We start from the raw sequence: 20,253 nt of genomic DNA on the forward strand, positions 1-20,253 counted from the left end.
ATGATAAACACATTCATGTTGATGATTTTCTTTATTAGCATCAAGTGGTAAGCATGCGTTTAAAGAATTCTCATGATCCAGTTGTATCTCTCGCAGTATTATCATGTTGTATAATTTCTTTACCTAATAATATTATTGCACAATATTATTAGATCATTGTTTTGAGTAATCACCACTATTTTCATTCATAAATGCAATTTACACATAGCTATTTTTCATATTTTTTTACAATGTGTCAAACAGTCCCTCTGTATCAACCATTGAGAGGAAAATTATATTTTCTGGAATATCCAACACCAAAAGTAAAATATAAACTTACTAAAAAACACATTTTCAGGAGCAATAGTCTGGCAAAGATGAAGTACTTTATGGTACTACTTGTACGGTACTACGGTTTTCGTTTTTTGTTTTTTCCCGTCAGAATACTACTGTATCAACCATTGTTCTCTGGTTGTGTATTAGTTCTTTTGAAAGCATGTGAGCAACAAAAATTTGGCAAACTCTTGAGCTTCATTACATTGCATACGCATGAGTTATTAATTGAGCGCATAGATACAGTAGCCTATACACAGGTCCTGAAAACCACTAAACCAAACAAAATAAATGTACAATCGGCAGTTAGTTTCAGAAATGGCAGATACATAGGTCACACAAATAGGCAAAACTATGGACATCGTCTGCCATGCAAGTCAAGTAAGACACAAACACTACTTCCATTGGGCCTATTGGCTACTGTAGGTAACAGCCTATTGTAGGTAACAGCCTAAAGTCTACTATAGGTAACAGTGTGTGTGTTTTTGTTGGATTGATGGGCAGGGAGTGGGTTATTTGGGGGGTTATTTGGTTATGTCCTCTCCAGATAGGGGACAGTCTATTGAACCATTCCTCCCTAACCCTGTACCCTCTCTACTAGAACGTACAAGAGTGTCTGAACACAACCACAACACAGTAAAGCTGCTCACTAATCAATCAAAAATGTACTATGCAGTGTTATTACACAGACCTGCCTTTAGGTGTGTCGAGAGTTAATACTGTATAGACCTTTGTCTGCACTCCTGAAAGAATACTCTATGTAGGTACAGATTGTCTGTTTCTGTCTGTCTAGCTAACTGTCCGTCTGTCTGTCTGTGGTACAAGAATAAAGATATACTAAAAGTCAGTGTCCCAAAAGTCGTTTCTGCCTTTTCCAGTATCCTTCCTGTCTTTTCTTGTCCTCTCTCTATCTCTCTCTTAAACACCACAGTCGGTGAGTGAGAGAAAGAGGGAGGTAAAGGAAAAGGCAGGAATGCCAGTCAAGGCCTACATCAACTAACCCTGGAAAAAGCTACTGGCTACACTGATTTGGATCACAAGTACACACACACACACACACACACACGACAAAATGATCATAATCTTAACCATGACCTTGTATTAGTAAGTAGTGTTAATAATGGTAGTGGTATGAGGTAGGGGATCAGGAGGGGTTGTTAGGTACTGTATGTCAGTATCAATTTACAAATGTGGTACGCTCTCCAAAAGGTAACACGAACAAGCTTTGGCGGATAGAAAGAACTCCTGCGCTCTTTCATTGCACTCACTCTCTCTCTCCATGCTCTCTCTCTCTCTTTCACTTCTTCCTGCTTTCTCTCTCTCTCTCTTTCCCTACTGCACACTTCAATAATGTATGAGACACAGAGGCAGGAGAGAGTGAGTGAGACAGCACGCCAAAACAGAGGAAGAAAGATGGATCAAAGAGAAGGGAAGGGCAGGAGGACAAAGAGAAAAGAGAGCAACAACATCTACACACTAGCGTTATGTTTACGTGCTAGATGGAAGACCTGGTGTGGAAGATAAAGGGGGCGGGACTGGAGTTTGGATTTGTGTCGATTTTGTTTTCTTCTTCTCTTCTATTTCGCTCTCATGTCTGTGTCCTGCCACGCTGGGATTACTCAATAGAAGAAGTACACTATGAGAAAGATGGAGAGAGAGAGGAAGATAAAGAGAGGGGGAGGGAGAGAGGGGGGGATAGGGAGAAATAGAGCGAGGGGGAGAGAGGGAGAGATCGTTCAATAATTGGGTCAGCAGATTTATGGGTTCCTGAATCACAAACTGAAGATACATCTAACAATGTGTTGACAGCTAAATAATTATCTTTGCATTCAGTGGGCTATATCTACACATTTGTTGTTTCTGCTGAATGACTGGTAACAGAGGCCTTATACTGTTTCAATCATTTACTGTAATAAGTTGTCATGAATTATTGACATAAGAGTAGGCACTAGGAGACAGTCAGGGAAGGGCAGACCTGGGCCTGTTATAAGTGCACACTGATTATAGCTGTGGCCTTCGCCTTAACATCTACTGCACTTGAATAGTATGGATTCAGAATTGCATTAGTGGAAACCAAGACTGTTCTCAGGACAGGCCTGGTTGTAGCTAGATATTGTTAGCATTTTAGCTAACCCTAACCATTTTCCTAACCTTTACCTAATTATCCTAACCTGCCACGTTAATTCTCCTAAACCGCTACGAAATGTAACTTCTGCTCGTCAAAACTGGCAGACCTTCCCTGAGAGCAGTGTGAGTATCCGCTAATGCAATACAGAAGTATGGACATTAATTTAGTCATCTGCACAATAATTCATATGCCAAGAAATTTCCAAATGAAGTTTAAAAGACGTGAAGAAACCCTCTAACTGACTACATGTGAGTGGGTATCAATGAATGGTAATAGGGGAAAGTGAATAATGGTACTTACAGAAAAGGACTCCGACCACAAGAACTCCAATGATACCCATAATGATCATCATCTAGAAAGAAAAGCAAATGGAGAATTAAAGGCTTTCTTTATTCTTCTATTCTTCTAGTTAATAAACCTGATAGATTTTCCTCAGGATGGTTAAACATTTTTTATTCAGGGGTGAAGTCGCTGCGGATTAATGTTAGTCCTGCTGACCAAAAAAACACACACACACACCAACCCAGCACGATGACAAACACAAAGCAGAGCGTAAAATTTCATCACACTCCCTTGTGTCCAGTCAGTGTATTTTTGGTGCTATTGCTATGCAATTAATAAGAATAACTGCATGTAGAGAAACCTCTGCAGTGAGAGCCTCCCTATTTCCCCATTCCCCGGAGCGCCACTCCGCTCGCCCACAGATGCTAATTAGGGGATTAGTACGCGGGAAAAGGGGGTGACAGCGTTCCAGGGACAGACGCTGTGTGTCCGCCTCAGCACCCTGCACCTCCATGGCTCGGTTGGTTGGTTGAGTGTGGTACTGGTTGGTTGAGTGTGGTACTGGTTGGTTGAGCGTGGTACTGGTTGGTGGAGCGTGGTACTGGTTGGTGGAGCATGGTACTGGTTGGTGGAGCGTGGTACTGGTTGGTTGAGTGTGGTACTGGTTGGTGGAGCGTGGTACTGGTTGGTGGAGCGTGGTACTGGTTGGTGGATCGTGGTACTGGTTGGTGGAGCATGGTACTGGTTGGTGGAGTGTGGTACTGGTTGGTGGAGCGTGGTACTGGTTGGTTGAGTGTGGTACTGGTTGGTGGAGCGTGGTACTGGTTGGTGGAGTGTTGTACTGGTTGGTGGAGTGTGGTACTGGTTGGTGGAGCGTGGTACTGGTTGGTGGAGCGTGGTACTGGTTGGTGGAGCATGGTACTGGTTGGTGGGGCGTGGTACTGGTTGGTGGAGCATGGTACTGGTTGGTGGGGCGTGGTACTGGTTGGTGGAGCATGGTACTGGTTGGTTGAGTGTGGTACTGGTTGGTGGGGCGTGGTACTGGTTGGTGGAGCGTGGTACTGGTTGGTGGAGCATGGTACTGGTTGGTGGAGCGTGGTACTGGTTGGTGGACTTTGGTACCGGTTGTTGGAGCGTGGTACTGGTTGTTGGAGCGTGGTACTGGTTTTTGGAGCGTGGTACTGGTTGGTGGAGCGTGGTACTGGTTGGTGGAGCATGGTACTGGTTGGTGGAGCGTGTTACTGGTTGGTGGAGTGTGGTACTGGTTGGTGGAGCGTGGTACTGGTTGGTGGAGCATGGTACTGGTTGGTGGAGCGTGGTACTGGTTGGTGGAGCGTGGTACTGGTTGGTGGAGCGTGGTACTGGTTGGTGGAGCGTGGTACTGGTTGGTGGAGCGTGGTACTGGTTGGTGGAGCATGGTACTGGTTGGTGGAGCGTGATACTGGCGTTGCAACACCACCACAGTTGTGGCTCTGAATGATTCCCCCATGGGCCACATACAGTACACTGGATATATATGTTAACTTGAATATATGATAGTACACTGTCACTTTGGATAGAAAGAATTGGCTAAATAACCATATTATTATCATTATCAATATTACCATTACCTTGCAGTTCTCCTGAATATGTTAATTTGAAGTCCTTTTGGATGAAAGTGTCTGCTAATGTGAATGACAATATAATCATTGATCACTGTCATTACCTTTGCGTTTTTCCACCAGTATTTGCTCTTGAGTTTGGCTGCACAGCTCTCGAACTGGGAGGCCCCGGCCTGGAGAGCATCTGCTCTGTCATCCAGCTCCGACAGCTTCTGGTCCCTCTCCAGAACCTTGTCCACATTCACCCGCATAATATCCACCACCTGGAGAGAGAGGAGAGGAGAGGAGAGGAGAGGAGAGGAGGAATTTACTGACAGCTCGAGCCATAGAAGCCCAAATCACACAATTTAATACAGCATGAAACCATTCCCAAGCTGCAGTGCAGTCCAGTACTAAGATAAATTGATCAACCATGTTATTTTCCATATGTTAATAGCTAACATGACTTTGGCCATAGAAATAGAATATATTAGACATCATCATAGGCAGTCATGTTGTATCGTATGCTAGCCATGTTGTATCGTATGCTAGCCATGTTGTATCGTATGCTAGCCATGTTGTATCGTATGCTAGCCATGTTGTACCGTATGCTAGCCATGTTGTACCGTATGCTAGCCATGTTGTATTGTATGCTAGCCATGTTGTATCGTATGCTAGCCATGTTGTATCGTATGCTAGCCATGTTGTATCGTATGCTAGCCATGTTGTATCGTATGCTAGCCATGTTGTATCGTATGCTAGCCATGTTGTACCGTATGCTAGCCATGTTGTATCGTATGCTAGCCATGCGGTATCATATGCTAGCCATATTGTATAGTATGCTATCCAAATTGGTATCGTGGGTATTGTATTTTGGAATACTTGTTACAACATTTCTCAGCGCTTCATTCATTATGCACACACCACAAACACACATCAATAAAATAACAAATTCATGTTGTCAGGTTGATGGAATATCATGTTGATCCCAGAAAGCCACACCCTGACGAAGACTGCATAGCCAAAGCATTACCGAAATAAATCGTAAAACAAATCAAACTGCATTGTAGAGTAGAGTAGAGTAGAGTAGAGTAGAGTAGACTATGCTACTCTATTTTTAGATTTCCCAACAATCAAAGAATGTCACAAAGAAGCAATCTATGTCCTTTCCTTTTCTGTTAGCTCTGTTTCTATAGCTTGACTCATGACTGCATTTCATTCCAGAAGGTTGCTCCTTTACTTCTGCCCTCATTCCCCCCCTTCCCCTATTTCATTGAATTGGATAGATGAAAGCAAAATGGGGGAAACTAGGTGGCGCTATTGCTTACACCAAGGAGAGTGAACGAGTGCAGAGAGGAGGGAGCAACTGGAAATGCAGCCCAGATCTGGCCTAATTGCTGCTAGTTGTCTCACGCTGTGACGTCAATCCCAGATTGACAATCTAGCTACTTGCTGTAGTTTAAAATGTTGTACTGTATGGTTTGGCACGAGTGGGAGTAGTTAGGAGCATGGTATCGAAGCCCGAAGCAGGTTGGTTTGTACTGTACGTGTGTGTGTGTCACACTAGCTCACCTCCTCCACTTGGGCCTGTGTCTGTTGTAGCCTGCGGTTGCTGGAGGTGTTGGGAGGAGGGGGTGGGGGCCCTCCACCTGGGGCTCCGTCTGCTCCTGGGGCCCCTGGGGCTCCGGGAGGTCCAGCTGGGGGAGCAGCATCTGGGGCAGACCTGGGAAGGGGAGAGAGGGAGGAAGGGACGGAGAGGAGAAGAGATGGGAAGTGCAAGGGATAGGAGAGGGGGAAGAAGGGAGACGGGAAGAGGGAGATGAGGAAGGGTAATACTTTTTTTTACATTACAGTAATTTAGCAGTCGTGAGTTAAGTGCAAGCTGAAACAACCGCATTTTAGAGGTGTTGTAACAAAAAAAAAAAAAAGCCTTGATAACAGTACTCAGTGATAAAAGAGATTCAGATTAAAAGTTCAAAAGCACAGAAGGGCAAGTATAATGAGAAGAGGGGGAAGAGGAGGAGGAGGAAGAGGAAAGAAGGGATATGAGATAAAGGACGGAATTGGAAGCCAGAAAGAGGAAGAGGGAGAGGGAGAGGAAGTGTATTGGAGAGGCTGTATCGCATTTGTAAAAATCAAGACTGTTCTCGGGGCAGATCTGCCGGTTTTGACTAACAGACATGACTTTCATAGAATATTGGGAGAATGCCCTGAGAACAGTCTTGGTTTTCACTAATGCGATGCCGCATGGGGGAGAGGAAGAAAGATGAATGATGAGGTACAGAAAGGAGAAAAGCTGTTGGTGAGGAGAATAAAGGGGATAAAGTCAGCGTTGTACATGGGATAGATGCCTCCCTGAGAGAGAGAGAGAGAGAGAGAGAGAGAGAGAGAGAGAAGGGAGAGAGAGACAGAAAGAGAGATAGAAAGAAAAAGAGCGAGAGAGGGGGGGACAGAAAGAGAGAGAGAGTGTCAGATTAAGCAAGAGGGAGATAAGAAGAAGAGGAAGATGAGAGGAAAGGCCAAAAGAAAAGTAAGGGGAGGCTGTAGAGATGGTGAACAGGAGAGATTGGAGAGAGGGTTAAGAGAGAAGGATAAGAAGAAAGGCAATAAAAGGAGAGAAGAGAGAGAAAAGGCAGAAGGATTAAAAGATGGGGCAAACAACTCATTTGGTTCAGAAGGGTAAAGCGAGGGGGAGGAGGGGTGGTGAGGGAAAGGGGAGGGGTGAGAGGGGAGGTTCTAACACAGACAGCCTCCATGGACTCATCTGGGGGTGTTGGTCCTGACTCAGACTATTGAAATTAGTCAAATATACAGTAGAGGCAACCATTCCATCCACCATATATATATGAATATGAAGAATATAGCCATCATTTGAAAGGCATGAACTTGTTCTATACTGCAGGTGCAGGACAGTCTCATCCCAGATGTCATGCGTAGTACCCTACTGTATTTTCTACTGTAACAGGAGAAGAAGACAAACATCTCAGATAAAACGGTTCACATTGATATTGATTTTCTAATACTTCACAGACATTTGATAACCTGGAAGTCCCTAGAACCATACGGTTCAAATCCCATGGTATAAAGAAAGAAAACATCATTTCAGCTGAAATAAGCCAATTATTAATTAAAATAATCAAGCAAAAAATGTATTTCTTTTGAAGCCCAGAAGAGGCCTGAGGGTAATCAACTACAGTAGACGACATCCATTATTCAGAGCTGCTGTGACGGAAAAACACTTGCGTCAGCAAAATACATTACGCTAGAACAAATCAATAGAGCATAGAAAGAGCCTGACAAAATGATATAAATACTCAACATATTAGAATAAATCATGTTTAGTGAATAGAAAAAAATGAATAGAATAATTAAAAAAGAGGAAGCCCTGCATTGATACTCACATCTTCTATGCAGCTGCTTGGAACTGACTCACTGTCAGTGAGCGGTGGGGGGGTGAGAGAGAGAGCGCGAGAGACGAAAGGGGGAAGGGTCTGAAGTAAAAAATAAAAAAGCGAAATCACAAAAAAGCAATGGGAAAAATCTCTGCTGTCGTCCAAAGATGTCCAGAACCTCAGAGACTCGACTGATTAAAATGATGAGTTAATAACAAACGAATGCAGAAGCTGATGCAGTAACCTCAAAGCAACGCTTTAGCACCGCAAGTCATCCCCAAAGTACCGCAATACCCAGGCAAGCGTCGCGTAATAATTCACTCGAAGAAAGGCAGCGGAACAAGAGGTTAAAAGTGAATACGGGTGATGCACAGATTCTCAATTTCAGTTCGTAAAATCCATAAGGGATAAATCCAAGGATGCTTGGCGAATTTCTTTAAATAATAAATCTATGCAAGAGAAGTCGTGATACTCCAAAGATGCTGAGTCGAGATGCTCAAAATCACACCAATTATTTAGGCTGCACGTTCCCCTTCAAAAGCTAAACACAACTGATTTCACTTTCCTTTACATTACCCAATTATATAATTTCACTATTTTCCGGTGGTCTAATTTCAGAATTATCTAACACCACCGTTGTTCCCCCTCTCCCGGCGAGTGTGTGGAAGCGTATCTCTGTGTCGGTTTGTGGGTTAGTGCGCTAGTTTCGTTAGTGTGTGCGTGTGTGTGTGTGTTTGTGCGATGGCACTATACTGCAATAATGCGTCGCTCCCCTTCCCCTCTCTCTCTCTCTCTCTCTCTCCAGTTGGACTCATAACGATGGTGCGGTACCACTTTCCCAACCCCCTCCCTCCTCTTTCTTGTGCTCCCCTCTCTCTCTCCACACTTTGCAGTACTGCAGTTTTCTCTGTGTGTCGGATAGGGCGGCAGGACGACACTGCGGTACATTGCTTGGTACATAATGTTGACTCTGCTACCCCCTCACGTGCTCCGGCTTGTAAGTGCTCCTTTCTCTACCCGGACGACTAGGCTTCCCACTAACCCCCAGTTATAGACTACTCTCTCCATATTATAATAGCCATCTGGCCCAATGTTTGATTTATTCCAGTTTCATCATGACCACAACTCGGTTATTCCTCTTTAGTCCATGAATACAAAGCGAGATTGGAGGCAGTGCGAACATTACTGCATAGCAGTGAGCTGCGGTATGGAGCAATATAGCCCCGTTGGTTGCGTTGAAAACGTCCTAGCCAGGCCGTGGGGCAAGTTAATATGGAGAATGCTTAGTCAAATTAATATCTGGTCAACTGATTGATTATTGAATATATAACTTTATAAATAACTGCTATTGGCACATTCACATGGATCAACAATTTAGGTCAAAATGACTAACTACCTTTAGGTCAAATACTAATGCGGCCTTACAATAAAATCACTCAAATGTAATGACAAGTTTCTGTTTATTATCATACCCACAACAATACTTACATTAGTCCCCAATGTGATATTTACAGACCATAGAGCATCACACATTTGTATATATTTCCACTTCTAGGAGTTCATAATGGTTCAAAACATGTATTTTACAGTTTTGCGTGTTAATTTAGGCTGATATAAATCTAAGTGGCATAACTGAGTAGTGCACATTTCTCTCTTTAGAGTCTGAATGTGGTCCAGTGGGCAGGTTGTTAGTACAGTAGTAGTTTAGCATTGTTAGCCAGACCGCTCAGTCCCAGATCAGCGATGTTTCCCAAAGCGGTTGAAGTGTCGATAGAGGAAGCAGATCCTCTTCTCCATGTCGTGTTTGTCCTGTGTCATCATCCTGTCTCCTACCATCCTCTTCTTCCTCATCAGACGCTGCAGCCCGTTGCCACGGAAACCCTTCACCCAGACAATCAGGTCCTTAGGGTGGGCTTTGAAGTCACCTACAGACAACACGTTAGAGATGTAAGGCCTGTTATAGCAGTGTGTGTGTGTTTTGGTTAACCCCAAAAAAGACAGCACTGTACCATTTTGTATCAACTGGCAATATGGCAGAAGCCTTACATGACATTTTTAGCAGGGGGAAAAAGTGACATTTTCAGCATGTGTCCATTTTCATATCTGCCTGGTAACCAAGAGTAGATTTTAAGTTAGTCCAGAGGACAGTGTCATGTTGCTGAAATGGTTTGAGTCCCAAGAGACTGGGCAGCACTTTCATAAAGATATGAAAGTTATGCGTCAACTCAATGTCTTGACATCAGGTCAAATGAGCTATGATTTGAAACTGATAACTTCCCAGTTACCTAAAATTCCTATGTTGTCATAAACCCCAAACATGCTCCTCTTCTCAGTCCACCTACTTCAGCTCAGGAATGGCATTCATACGGACTGGACAGCACACACATTTTGATCTCATTAGCTGGGCTACATTCAGTACCAATAGACTTTAATTGACAATAATTATAATAATGACTGTAATACTACAGTATAAACAACGATTGTATGACACCTATTTGTAGTATACACATTACGTATCAAATTCACAGTGCCCTGGTTGGAAAAGTGTGGCAAAATAGGCCTATCATTATGAAATTTGTATTTTATTTAACTAAGTCAGTTAAGAACACATTTTTATTTACAATGACAGCCTAGGAACAGTGGGTTAACTGCCTTGTTCAGCGGCAGAACGACAGATTTTTACCTTGTCAGCTCGGGGATTCGATCTAGCAACCTTTCGCCTACTCGCCCAACGCTCTAACAACTAGGCTACCTGCCGCAGCTACAAAACATTCCATCTGAATCGCAATGTACCTACCAGTGCTAATCTTACCTACCAGTGCTTATCTGTCTGGTTGTGTGGAGTGGCAAGCGTTCAGCAACCCTCTCAACAGAGACATAGCTCACCTGAAATACACAGAGGTCGTCAATCATTCTGGAAAGGTAAAATAGCTAACGTTAGCTAACTAAATAAGAAGTGGTACAGTACAGCACACACAGCTACACGACCAACATATTGCTGCAGCCTAGTAACATTACCTAGCTACTAATGTAATATTTTGTACAATATTTGCAGAAACAAGAGGTAACGTAAACTAGAATAAAACTGTTCCTCTTTGCCTACAAGTTGACCTAGCTAAGCTAGCGTAGCAAACAGGCAATGCCGTGTTTACCCGAAGCGCTGCACATCTTTATGACCTTGTATTCGTCAATCTAATATGATAATAAAATCAAAGACAATCGAAATTCACGTTTTAAAGCTTCGACATGTATAAAGTCATGCATGACAAACGGGCACCTCCATTTTACTACTATTCCCAAGATGCAACGCGCATTTAACGTACAACTCCTAAACATCCGCATCAACAATTATCTGTTCATAGGGCTCTCATTTTTTTAGGTCTACAAACTGAACTACTGTAGACTACATTTTATCCACTAGGTGGATACATTCACTTCATACATTTTCACCCACCACATACGCATAAACACTAGAAGACACGCTGTGATGGTTTCAGTCTTACTATAACAAAAACAGCTGAATGGAATAATGGGCGTCTGTTTCAAAGAAGCAAGCGCAGCAGAAATTAATTCGGTCTGATTTTCAGTTCTGCTTTGACGTCAGTGTCCTTCAGCGGAAAATAAAAATGAAAAACACATATTACAAAAAATATAACAACATTCCATTGATGGCCCTACAACTATATTGACTTCTGATACTCATGCACGCCCAGATGTTATGATAATATTGCAGGATGCCGCATGATTTTGGTAAATTTACGGGTCGGGTTTACAAAACATTTGCACAAGTGCAATGTATAGGAAAGGCCATTTTGGAATGTTTATATAAAGAATGTCTCATGTAATATGGCAGAGGAGATAGCCTATCAATAATAACTTGTGATATGAATTATTGTGGATAGGTAAGAAATTGAATAAATTAAATGCATTTAAAAACCAAAACATTTAAAAACCAAAACATTCAAACTAAACAGTTTGAGAGAAGAATAGCTGCATTTATTGAGACTTTACAGCCCGGTGTATCATTGTTCCACATAACTGGCTTTTCGGAATTATTCTCTGCACACACAGTGTACTCAGTGGTGTAAAGTACTTAAGTAAAAATACTTAAAGTACTACCTAAGTTGTTATTTTGGGTATCTGTACTTTACTATTTTTGACAACTTTTACTCCACTACATTCCTAAAGAAAATATTGTAATTTTTACTCTATACATTTTCCCTGACAACCAAAAGTACTCGTTACATTTTGAACGCTTAGCAGGACAGGAATATGGTGAAATTCGTGCACTTATCAAGAGAACACGTGGTCATCCCTACTGTCTCTGGCGGACTTATTAAACACAAATGCATCTTTTGTAAATAATGTCTGAGTGTGCCCCTGGCTATCCATACATTTTAAAACAAGAACATTGATCTGTCTGCTTTGCCCCTTTACCCCTTCTGTTCATGTACATATTTCCTCAATTACCTCGACTAACCTGTTCCCCAGCACATTGACTAGGTACCTGTACCCCCTATATATACACTATAGCCTCGTTATTGGTATTTTATTGTGTTACTTTAGTTTATTTAGTAATTATTTTCTTAACTCTATTTAACTGCATTGTTGGTTAAGGGTTTGTAAGTAAGCATTTCACAGTAAGGTCTGCACCGGTTTTATTCGATGCATGTGACAAATACTTTTTGTTTTGATGATAAGGAATTTTAAATTATTTAAACTTTTACGTTTGATACTTAAGTATATTTAAAACCAAATACTTTTATACTTTTACTTAAGTAGTATTTTACTGTCTGTCTTTCACTTTTACTTGAGTAACTTTCTATTAAGAAATCTATACTTTTACTCAAGTATGAAAATTGGCTACTTTTTCCACCACTGAGTGTACTGTAGATAACTGTAGACCTTCAGGTTCAACGTCTGGATTAAAAATCTGCTGAACAGAGAGAAAAATGTTGTAACGGTTGTCATCGGGAATAGAGGACCAAAACGCAGCAGGAATGTGGATGCTCATCTTGTTATTTATTTTTAAATAAAGAGAACACCAAAATAACAAAACAAAGAACTCACGAACAACAAAACAGTCTTGTCATGCTCACACAGGCAAAACAAGAAACAATCTCCCACAACACTACACCAAACACATACCCATATATAGGACTCCCAATCAGAGGCAACGAGAAAACACCTGCCTCCAATTGAGAGTCCAACCCCAATAAACCAGACATAGAAATACAAAAGACCAGAGACCACAGAAATGCAAACATAGAACATTACCCAAAAACCCGGAAATAATTAATCAAAACGCCCTACTAAATAAACCACCACCCCGAACCACATAAAACAAATACCCTCTGCCACGTCCTGACCAAACTACAATAACAAATAACCCTTATACTGGTCAGGACGTGAAAAATGTGCCTTAAATGTCATATACAGTATTCACAACCTTACATTTTTTCCACAATTTGTTGTGTTACAGCCTGAATTTAAAAAAAAAGAAGCAAACATTGAATATCCCTTTGAGCATGGTGAAGTTCTTAATTACACTTTGAATGGTGTATCAATACACCCAGTCACTAAAAAGATACAGACGTCCTTCCTACTCAGTTGCTGGAGAGGAAGGAAACAGCTCAGGGATTTCACCATGAAGTCAATGGTGACTTTAAAACAGTTACAGAGTTTAATGGCTGTGACAGGAGAAAACTGAGGATGGTTAACATCATTGTAGTTGCTCCGCAATACTAACCTAACTGACAGAGTGAAAAGAAGGAAACCTGTACAGAACAAAAATATTCCAAAACATGCATCCTGTTTGCAACAAGGCACCAAAGTAATACTGCAAAATAAATGTGGCAAAGCAATTAACTTGTTGTCCTGAATACAAAGTATTATGTTTGGAGCAAATCCAACACAACACACTACTGAGTACCACTCTCCATATTTTCAAGCATAGTGGTGGCTGCATCATGTTATGGGTATGTGATTGTTAATGACTGGGGAGTTTTTAGTATAAAAAAGAAACGGAATGGAGCTAAGCACAGGCAAAATCTTAGAGGAAAATCTGGTTCAGTCTGCTTTCCACCAGACTCTGGGAGATGAACTCACCTTTCAGCAGGACAATAACCTAAAACACAAGGCCAAATCTACACTGGAGTTACTTACCAAGATGACAGTGAATGTTCCTGAGTGACCAGGTTACAGATTTGACTTAAATCTGCTTGAAAATCTATGGCAAGACCTGAAAATGGTTGTCTAGCAATGAGTACAGTTGCATGGACAGTCAGATTAATATAATAGTTTGTTTAAAACATTTACAAAATTTGAAAAAAGTCAAGGGGTCTGAATACTTTTTTAATGCACTGTAAACAGTGTCCCCCTCCCTGCCTCAGCCTCCAGGCATCTATGCTGCGATAATCTATGTCTTTTATATCTGGTATAATTATCCTGTCTTATCTGGTGTCCTGTGGCTGCGTTTCTGTATTGCACTTTGTGACGTCTACTGGTGTAAAAAGGGCTTTAGGAATACATTTGATTGATTGGTTAAAGTGTTTACATGACTATTGCCATACTCGGCCTACTGCCATAATCAGTTTAATATCGAATTATTTGTGTTCATGTAAACATATTCAATGATCAACAAACAATTTGACAGAGTTTGAAGAAGTTTGAAAAGAATAATGGCCAAATGTTGCACAATCCAGGTGTGGAAAGCTCTTAGAGACTTACCCAGAAAGACTCACAGCTGTAATCTCTGCCAAAGGGGATTCTAACATGTATTGACTCAGGGGGTTACTTATGTAATCAAGATATACTGTATGAGTGTTTTATTTTTCATATTTATTTTTATAAATGTTAGAATTTTCCTTCCACTTTGACATCAGTGTAAAAAAAGAGGACAATAAAATATATTTTAATCCAACTTTGTAACACAACAAAATGTGGTATAAATCAAGGGGTGTGATACTCTCTGAAGGCTTTGTACATCCTTTTAGCAGACAGAATCTAGTTTATCTCATCGCTCATCCGCCTCCTCTCAGCTGCCAGTAAAAGTCAGACTGGGTTCAAATTCCTTCTGTTTCATTTTTCTGTATTTATTTGTTTGTATATGTATGTATGTATAGTTGTAATTGCTCTAGGGATATAATTATTGTTTGGATTACCTTATTTACTATGATGTTTTTTTTTTTACTCTTTATGCGATGCGCACTGCAGAGAACACCGGACAAAGAATTATCAGTGAATTATCACAGTGAATTATTGTAATGTTTGTTTATGTGTCAATTAATGGGTTTCCAACTGACAATTTGACACCGAAATCAAATTTCATTCATTCATTTCAATTTCATTCAGTGGTGCACTGTCAACTGAAGTGAAGTGTATTGAAATATTTCACAGCTCAAAGTTTGATTTGTTTTATTTGATGTATGCCTATATGAGCCCAGTTTAAATCGACCAAACACAAAATGCTAATTAAAATACAAATTCAACATCAAAATGCTATGCACAATTAAGAGTGATTTGAACAATTCCTATAGTTTTGTAACATTAGTGTGCTGGATTGAGGTCGAGACTGAGTGATGTGACGTGATGAGAGAGAGGAACAAATGAGTTATCCTGTTGAAACATTTCTACTGAAGATATCTAGTTGAAATATTTTCCGACTTCATGTTGATTTGCATACTGTAGGTTTTTTTTTCATTATCATTGTCATCTATTGTTTCCATGTGAGGGGCATCTGTCTGTTTAAGACTTTCCCTCATCACTGCCTAACTGTGTATTTAAATACAGTATGTACATTTAAAGATCAGCAGGAGGAAAGACCACCTCACGAATCTGATTCACAGACCCCGAAAGCCAGCAAGAAAGAGAGAGAAGGAGGGGGTGGGGGTTGTGGTCCCAATGTACTCACTGAGCCACCAAATGTGGGCCAAAAACACACAGCCTGTGATTTCAACAGGTTTACATGGAAATGTTTTGAGGTTTTGAAGAGAGTAGTGGGGGAGGGGGTTGATAGATGAGATAAAAAGATGTATCCAGCACAGAGAGATTCACTACTGTCTGAACCAGGGGAAAATATGGCTGCTACAAGAACACAAACAACTTTTTTTCATCTATCTGTCCGTCCGTCCGTCTAACATCTGTCTGTCTGTCTCACATCTATCTGTCTGTCTGTCTCACATCTATCTGTCTGTCTAACATCTATCTGTTTGTCGGTCTGTCTGAAACTATAGAGCAGTATAGTTGGTATGATGGGAACCTGATACTATAAACTCAAATATTGTCCCTAAGCTTCAGAATAGCCCTGTATGACTGAGGCAGAGAGCGAGAAAGAAATGGACGTAAAGGGAGATGTAAGTCACTATCATCATCATCATCATCATGTATTCTCCATCAAAACAAAGCCAACCACCATTCAATGACTTGCATTACTGGAACCGGCCCTGTCCTCCCATGTATGCTGGTGAGCTGGTAACATACAGCAGTGAGAACTGCATGTTGATCAATGTGGAAGGATACAGTGGTTAGATTGTGCACACTTTCGGCAACCCTGAGCTTCCTGTAAGTTCCACTGAGTAGAAATACAATAGATACACTAAATGCAGGGTTAAAATGAACGGGTCACTCTGTCAATGGATATATAAATACTGTGTATTACAGTACTGTATGTTTCTGATGATATGATTTATGTTTTGTAATACAATGTTTTTTATACCACTCTGTACCTGTAAGGTAATTAAAGGTAGAGTAACAGATCAAATTCAACTTTGCAGAACTTGAGCAGAGAGAAAGAGGGGAGGGAAAAAGAGAGAAAGTTGGGGGGGGAAGGGAGAGAGGGGAGGGGAGAGAGAGAAAAAAGAGAGGGGGAGGGAGAGAGAGAAAGAAGGGGGAGGGAGAGAGAAAGAGAAGGGGGGAGAGAGAGAGAGAGAGGTGGGGAGAGAGAGGGGGAGAGAGAGAAAGAAGGGGGAGGGAGAGAGAAAGATAAGGGGGAGAGAGAGAGAGGGGGGAGGGAGGGAGAGAGAAAGAGAAGGGGGAGAGAGAGAGAGGTGGGGAGAGAGAAAGAGAATCCGTGGGAGGGAGCATGTAGGATTCCCTGTTTGTGTGGCTGACAGTTTCCATGTTGCGTCAGTGAGACTGACACAAACCGCATCAAAGACCGCCTCGTTGCTCATGTCACATGACCAGGAGAGGGACTACCTGCTTTGACACCTCCCTCTTCCCACAACTCACACCTACAGGCCTTTATATACCCAGCCCCAATTGACAGAAACACACACAACAGCAGAGAGATCAAAGAGGGACACAGAGAGAAAATACTAAGCTAGGTTTGCAACAACAATCTGTTGATCAAAACTTCAGAAGGAAGGAAAAAAGAGAAGAGACCATGTGGCAGATTCTCCTCCTCTTGGGAACATCGCTGTTAGGGACAGGTGAGATCTTACAGATGGTCTGTAGTCATTGTTTTTTAAATTAAAATGTGTTTCAATTTAAACTGATATAAAGAAATGTTATAACATGCTTTTATGTGTGCTTATGGATGGAGGATTGGGTATGTGTGTGTATTCATACAGTATGTGTGTTTGATCAGGGGGTCGGTGTCAGTGTCTATCTGAGTATACTGAGATGTTCGCAGAGGCAGGGTCCCAGGCAGTGTTACCCTGCGTGTGTCGCCCTCCCTCCACCTCTGCAGCCGTCGTCCTCTGGAGCAAGGACCTTAAGGGGTACGACTGCCTTTCTCTCGGTCCATGTCTTTCATGCTCTCCTTCTCCCTATCCATCTCTCTCATCCTCTGTCTCTGTCTACCTCTGTGACGCCAATATCCTCAAAGATTCCCTTTTCATCTTTCTCTATCCTGGTCTTTCTTTCTCTTGATCTCTTAATACATTTTTCTGTATTGAAAGTGTTCTATAGGAGACCATAGCAATGCATTGCCATTGATCTGTATGTCTGTACAATACAAGTGTCATGTTTCAAACTTAACATCTCTTTATCTTTCTCTCAGGACGGTATGGAGAAAGGGAAAGAGTGGACTGGAGCACTGGGGAATAGGAGCTGCCCAGCGTTTTCGATGCTCCCATTCAGAGGTTGGAGCTGGTGACTACAGCCTGTACATAAAGGAAGTGAGGGAGGAGGACAGCGGAAATTACACCTGCACGGTGCAGGATGGCGAGAAAATCCTCTCTAAGAGGATCCTCCTCAGGGTCATCAAAGGTAAGGAGCTAAAATAACAGTAACTTATATGAAATACTGTGTGGACTATTAAATGAACTTTCAGTGATATTTACAGTCATTTTAAAGTGATATTTACAGTCATTTTAAAGTGATATTTAGATGCTGTAATAACAAGGTATAACTATATTTATCTGCTGTTTATCATACAGTCACATATATCATAAACCTGTGAATATGATTAACATCTCATTGTTCTTACTTACCCATGTCTTTCTTTCACAGTATCCATCTCCCCACCTGCTCCAGTGGAGGGCAACAAAATGACCATCACTTGCAGTGTCTCTCCATGGCCACAGGAGGCGACAGTGAGCTGGATGCTCAATGAGAAGCGAGTTTACCCTGATAGTGCAGATTATGTCCTTTCAAAGAACCAGGCGAGTGTTTTGGAGAGCAAAGCATCTGCAGGCATGATGGGTAACTGGAGCTGTGTAATGCATAAAGGGAGGAAACAAGGGAAGGCCACCACGGCCCTGACAGTGAGAGGTGAGGGCTCAGACATGGTGATGTCATGTTTGGAAGGAATAAAACATTCAAATGCAGCTGATATATTGAAGACGGTTAATATTAAGTTTCCTATGTCTTTCTCCCTTCTCTCCTATCCATCGTCTTCCCCCGTCTCTTCTCTCGCTCAGGTATCGTTAACCCCTTCAGTGCCAGTGCCAAGGTGTATGCTGAGGTGGGGTCTGCTGTCACCCTCCCCTGTGTGTTCTCCACTGGACTCACCCCATCAGACACAGCCTGGGAGAGACTGGACACCTCTGGCTCTGCTCTCCCACTCCCTCCCTCCTTCAACCTGTCCTCCCTGCTGTCCCTCCCTCCCTGGGACAGGTCTGTGGGTGTGGGGCAAGTGGGGCAGGGGGACGGGGGCAGGTACAGGTGCTCAGGGACAGTGGAGGGGCGCCGGGTAACCAGGGAGATGCAGCTGGTGACTGCCCAAGGTGAGCCAGGCATAGAAAATGGATGATGGTATGATATTGTAGCAGTCTCCTCATTTGAATGCCTAATGTGAGTTGCCCCGTTCTGCAAAATGGCAAACATTTAAGGTAAATGTTTGAGATGAGATGGGCAAATGGTGCTTTAGAATTAGCAATCACAATGCTAATGATGATCCTGTGTGTTCTCTCTACTCAGTGCTCAGCAACTCACCGTCTACCCAGAAGGCCCCAGTCTCACTGACCTGTCACCTCAGCGATGCCAGCGAGGTCACTGAATACGAGTGGGTCCGAGTGACCTATGACCTGAATGGCACCCAATCAGAGAGCTCCGTCCAGAAAGGGAGGGTCCTGGGGATCAACAGAGTGACAGACAGGAACTCTGGCGAATGGGCTTGTCGATTCCACGGGAAAGAAGGAGCTCTGGGGAGCGTGACATACCACCTACATTTGATGAGTAAGTCCTATTTGCCTACTTTGATTTACTGTCTATTTGCATGGATCTAGGTAGATGCAGACACAATTCAAATGCAACAAATATCAGCAAAATGTAAAAAATGTGTCATAATTAGACATAGGGGTGGAAGGTAGCCTAGCAGTTAAGAGAAGTGTGCCAGTAACCGAAAGGTCACCTGTTCGAATCCCCAAGCCGACTAGGTTAAAAATATGTCAATGTTCCTTTGAGAAAGGCACTCAACTCTAATTGCTCCTGTAAGTTGCTCTTGATAAGAGCGTCTGCTAAATGACTCAAATGTAAGCTAAAATGGATCCTTGTTCTGTCTTGGTTGATCAGGTGGTCTGATGGGAGATAATGAGACAGGTTCTTCCAGTAATGTTGCCATGGTAGCCGGCCTGGGTTTCTTCCTCTTGGTGCTGCTGTTGGTCTTGGTGCAGATGTACAGGAACTATCGGAGGGTACGTTCAACTACAGCTGTGTGTGTTTTCCTTAAATCCACGTTGACATGGAAAATACGTTTTTAAAAGGTTTGTGTAATACTTATTTAATCTCCTCTACAGCGCAAACTGATCCTGCTGTACCCTGCCCTGGAGAACATTGTTCACACCATTGCTAATGAGAGAGAGGACAGAGAGAGGAACAGAGTGAAAGAAGATGAGATCTCCAAATAGAGGAGACTCTGCAATATGACATTTGAAATCATTTGACATGTCTATGATCAGTTGGGAGATTACGTGGTATTTGTACATATTAATTCAGTGCAGACAATTGTAGCAGTTTCTTTCCTACTTTCACCAAAAAAATGTGATTGATCTTTTATTTGAAATGTGATTGATTTTGTATATGTATGCCTTATTTTTCACTACCAGCACCTTAACCACCTATTAGACTTTTGTAATATATTGAATCACTGAGAATAAAATGATCTAAACACTTC

At 42.1% G+C, this 20,253-nt stretch overlaps 3 protein-coding genes across 3 annotated transcripts; 1 reads left to right on the forward strand and 2 right to left on the reverse strand.

The window, feature by feature from the left end:
• Positions 1-12: 12 nt before the first annotated feature.
• Positions 13-8,621, reverse strand: LOC106576624 (vesicle-associated membrane protein 1-like). The gene is made up of 5 exons (XM_014153870.2): positions 7,704-8,621; positions 5,875-6,025; positions 4,428-4,586; positions 2,741-2,792; positions 13-1,948 (listed from the first exon to the last, which is right to left on the reverse strand). Coding segments are annotated over exons 1-5 (381 nt in total). The 5' UTR covers positions 7,706-8,621; the 3' UTR covers positions 13-1,931.
• Positions 8,622-9,137: 516 nt separating this feature from the next.
• LOC106576283 (39S ribosomal protein L51, mitochondrial-like) lies at positions 9,138-10,862 on the reverse strand. Its single transcript, XM_045717747.1, is given in 4 exon segments — positions 9,138-9,619; positions 9,980-10,035; positions 10,037-10,064; positions 10,847-10,862. Coding segments are annotated over 4 exon segments (288 nt in total). The 3' UTR covers positions 9,138-9,431.
• A 5,928-nt stretch (positions 10,863-16,790) lies between these two features.
• On the forward strand, positions 16,791-20,252 carry LOC106576634 (lymphocyte activation gene 3 protein). Its single transcript, XM_014153881.2, has 8 exons — positions 16,791-17,125; positions 17,284-17,416; positions 17,698-17,906; positions 18,150-18,410; positions 18,560-18,865; positions 19,059-19,316; positions 19,653-19,774; positions 19,877-20,252. The coding sequence occupies exons 1-8, from the start codon at positions 17,080-17,082 to the stop codon at positions 19,985-19,987; spliced, it is 1,446 nt and encodes a 481-aa protein (XP_014009356.2). The 5' UTR covers positions 16,791-17,079; the 3' UTR covers positions 19,988-20,252.
• Position 20,253: the final 1 nt, after the last annotated feature.

The sequence above is a fragment of the Salmo salar genome, chromosome ssa05 (assembly GCF_905237065.1).
Source record: "Salmo salar chromosome ssa05, Ssal_v3.1, whole genome shotgun sequence".
Lineage (NCBI taxonomy): Eukaryota > Metazoa > Chordata > Actinopteri > Salmoniformes > Salmonidae > Salmo > Salmo salar.

Coding starts and splice junctions, on each gene's coding strand:
- LOC106576624 (XM_014153870.2), bottom strand. Junction 4,587..5,874: donor CACAGGCCCAAGTGGAGGAG/GTGAGCTAGTGT, acceptor CTCTCTCTCCAG/GTGGTGGATATTATGCGGGT. Junction 2,793..4,427: donor ACTGGTGGAAAAACGCAAAG/GTAATGACAGTG, acceptor TTTTCTTTCTAG/ATGATGATCATTATGGGTAT.
- LOC106576634 (XM_014153881.2), top strand. CDS start 17,080: ATGTGGCAGATTCTCCTCCTCTTGGGAACATCGCTGTTAGGGACAG. Junction 18,866..19,058: donor GCAGCTGGTGACTGCCCAAG/GTGAGCCAGGCA, acceptor CTCTCTACTCAG/TGCTCAGCAACTCACCGTCT. Junction 19,317..19,652: donor ATACCACCTACATTTGATGA/GTAAGTCCTATT, acceptor TTGGTTGATCAG/GTGGTCTGATGGGAGATAAT.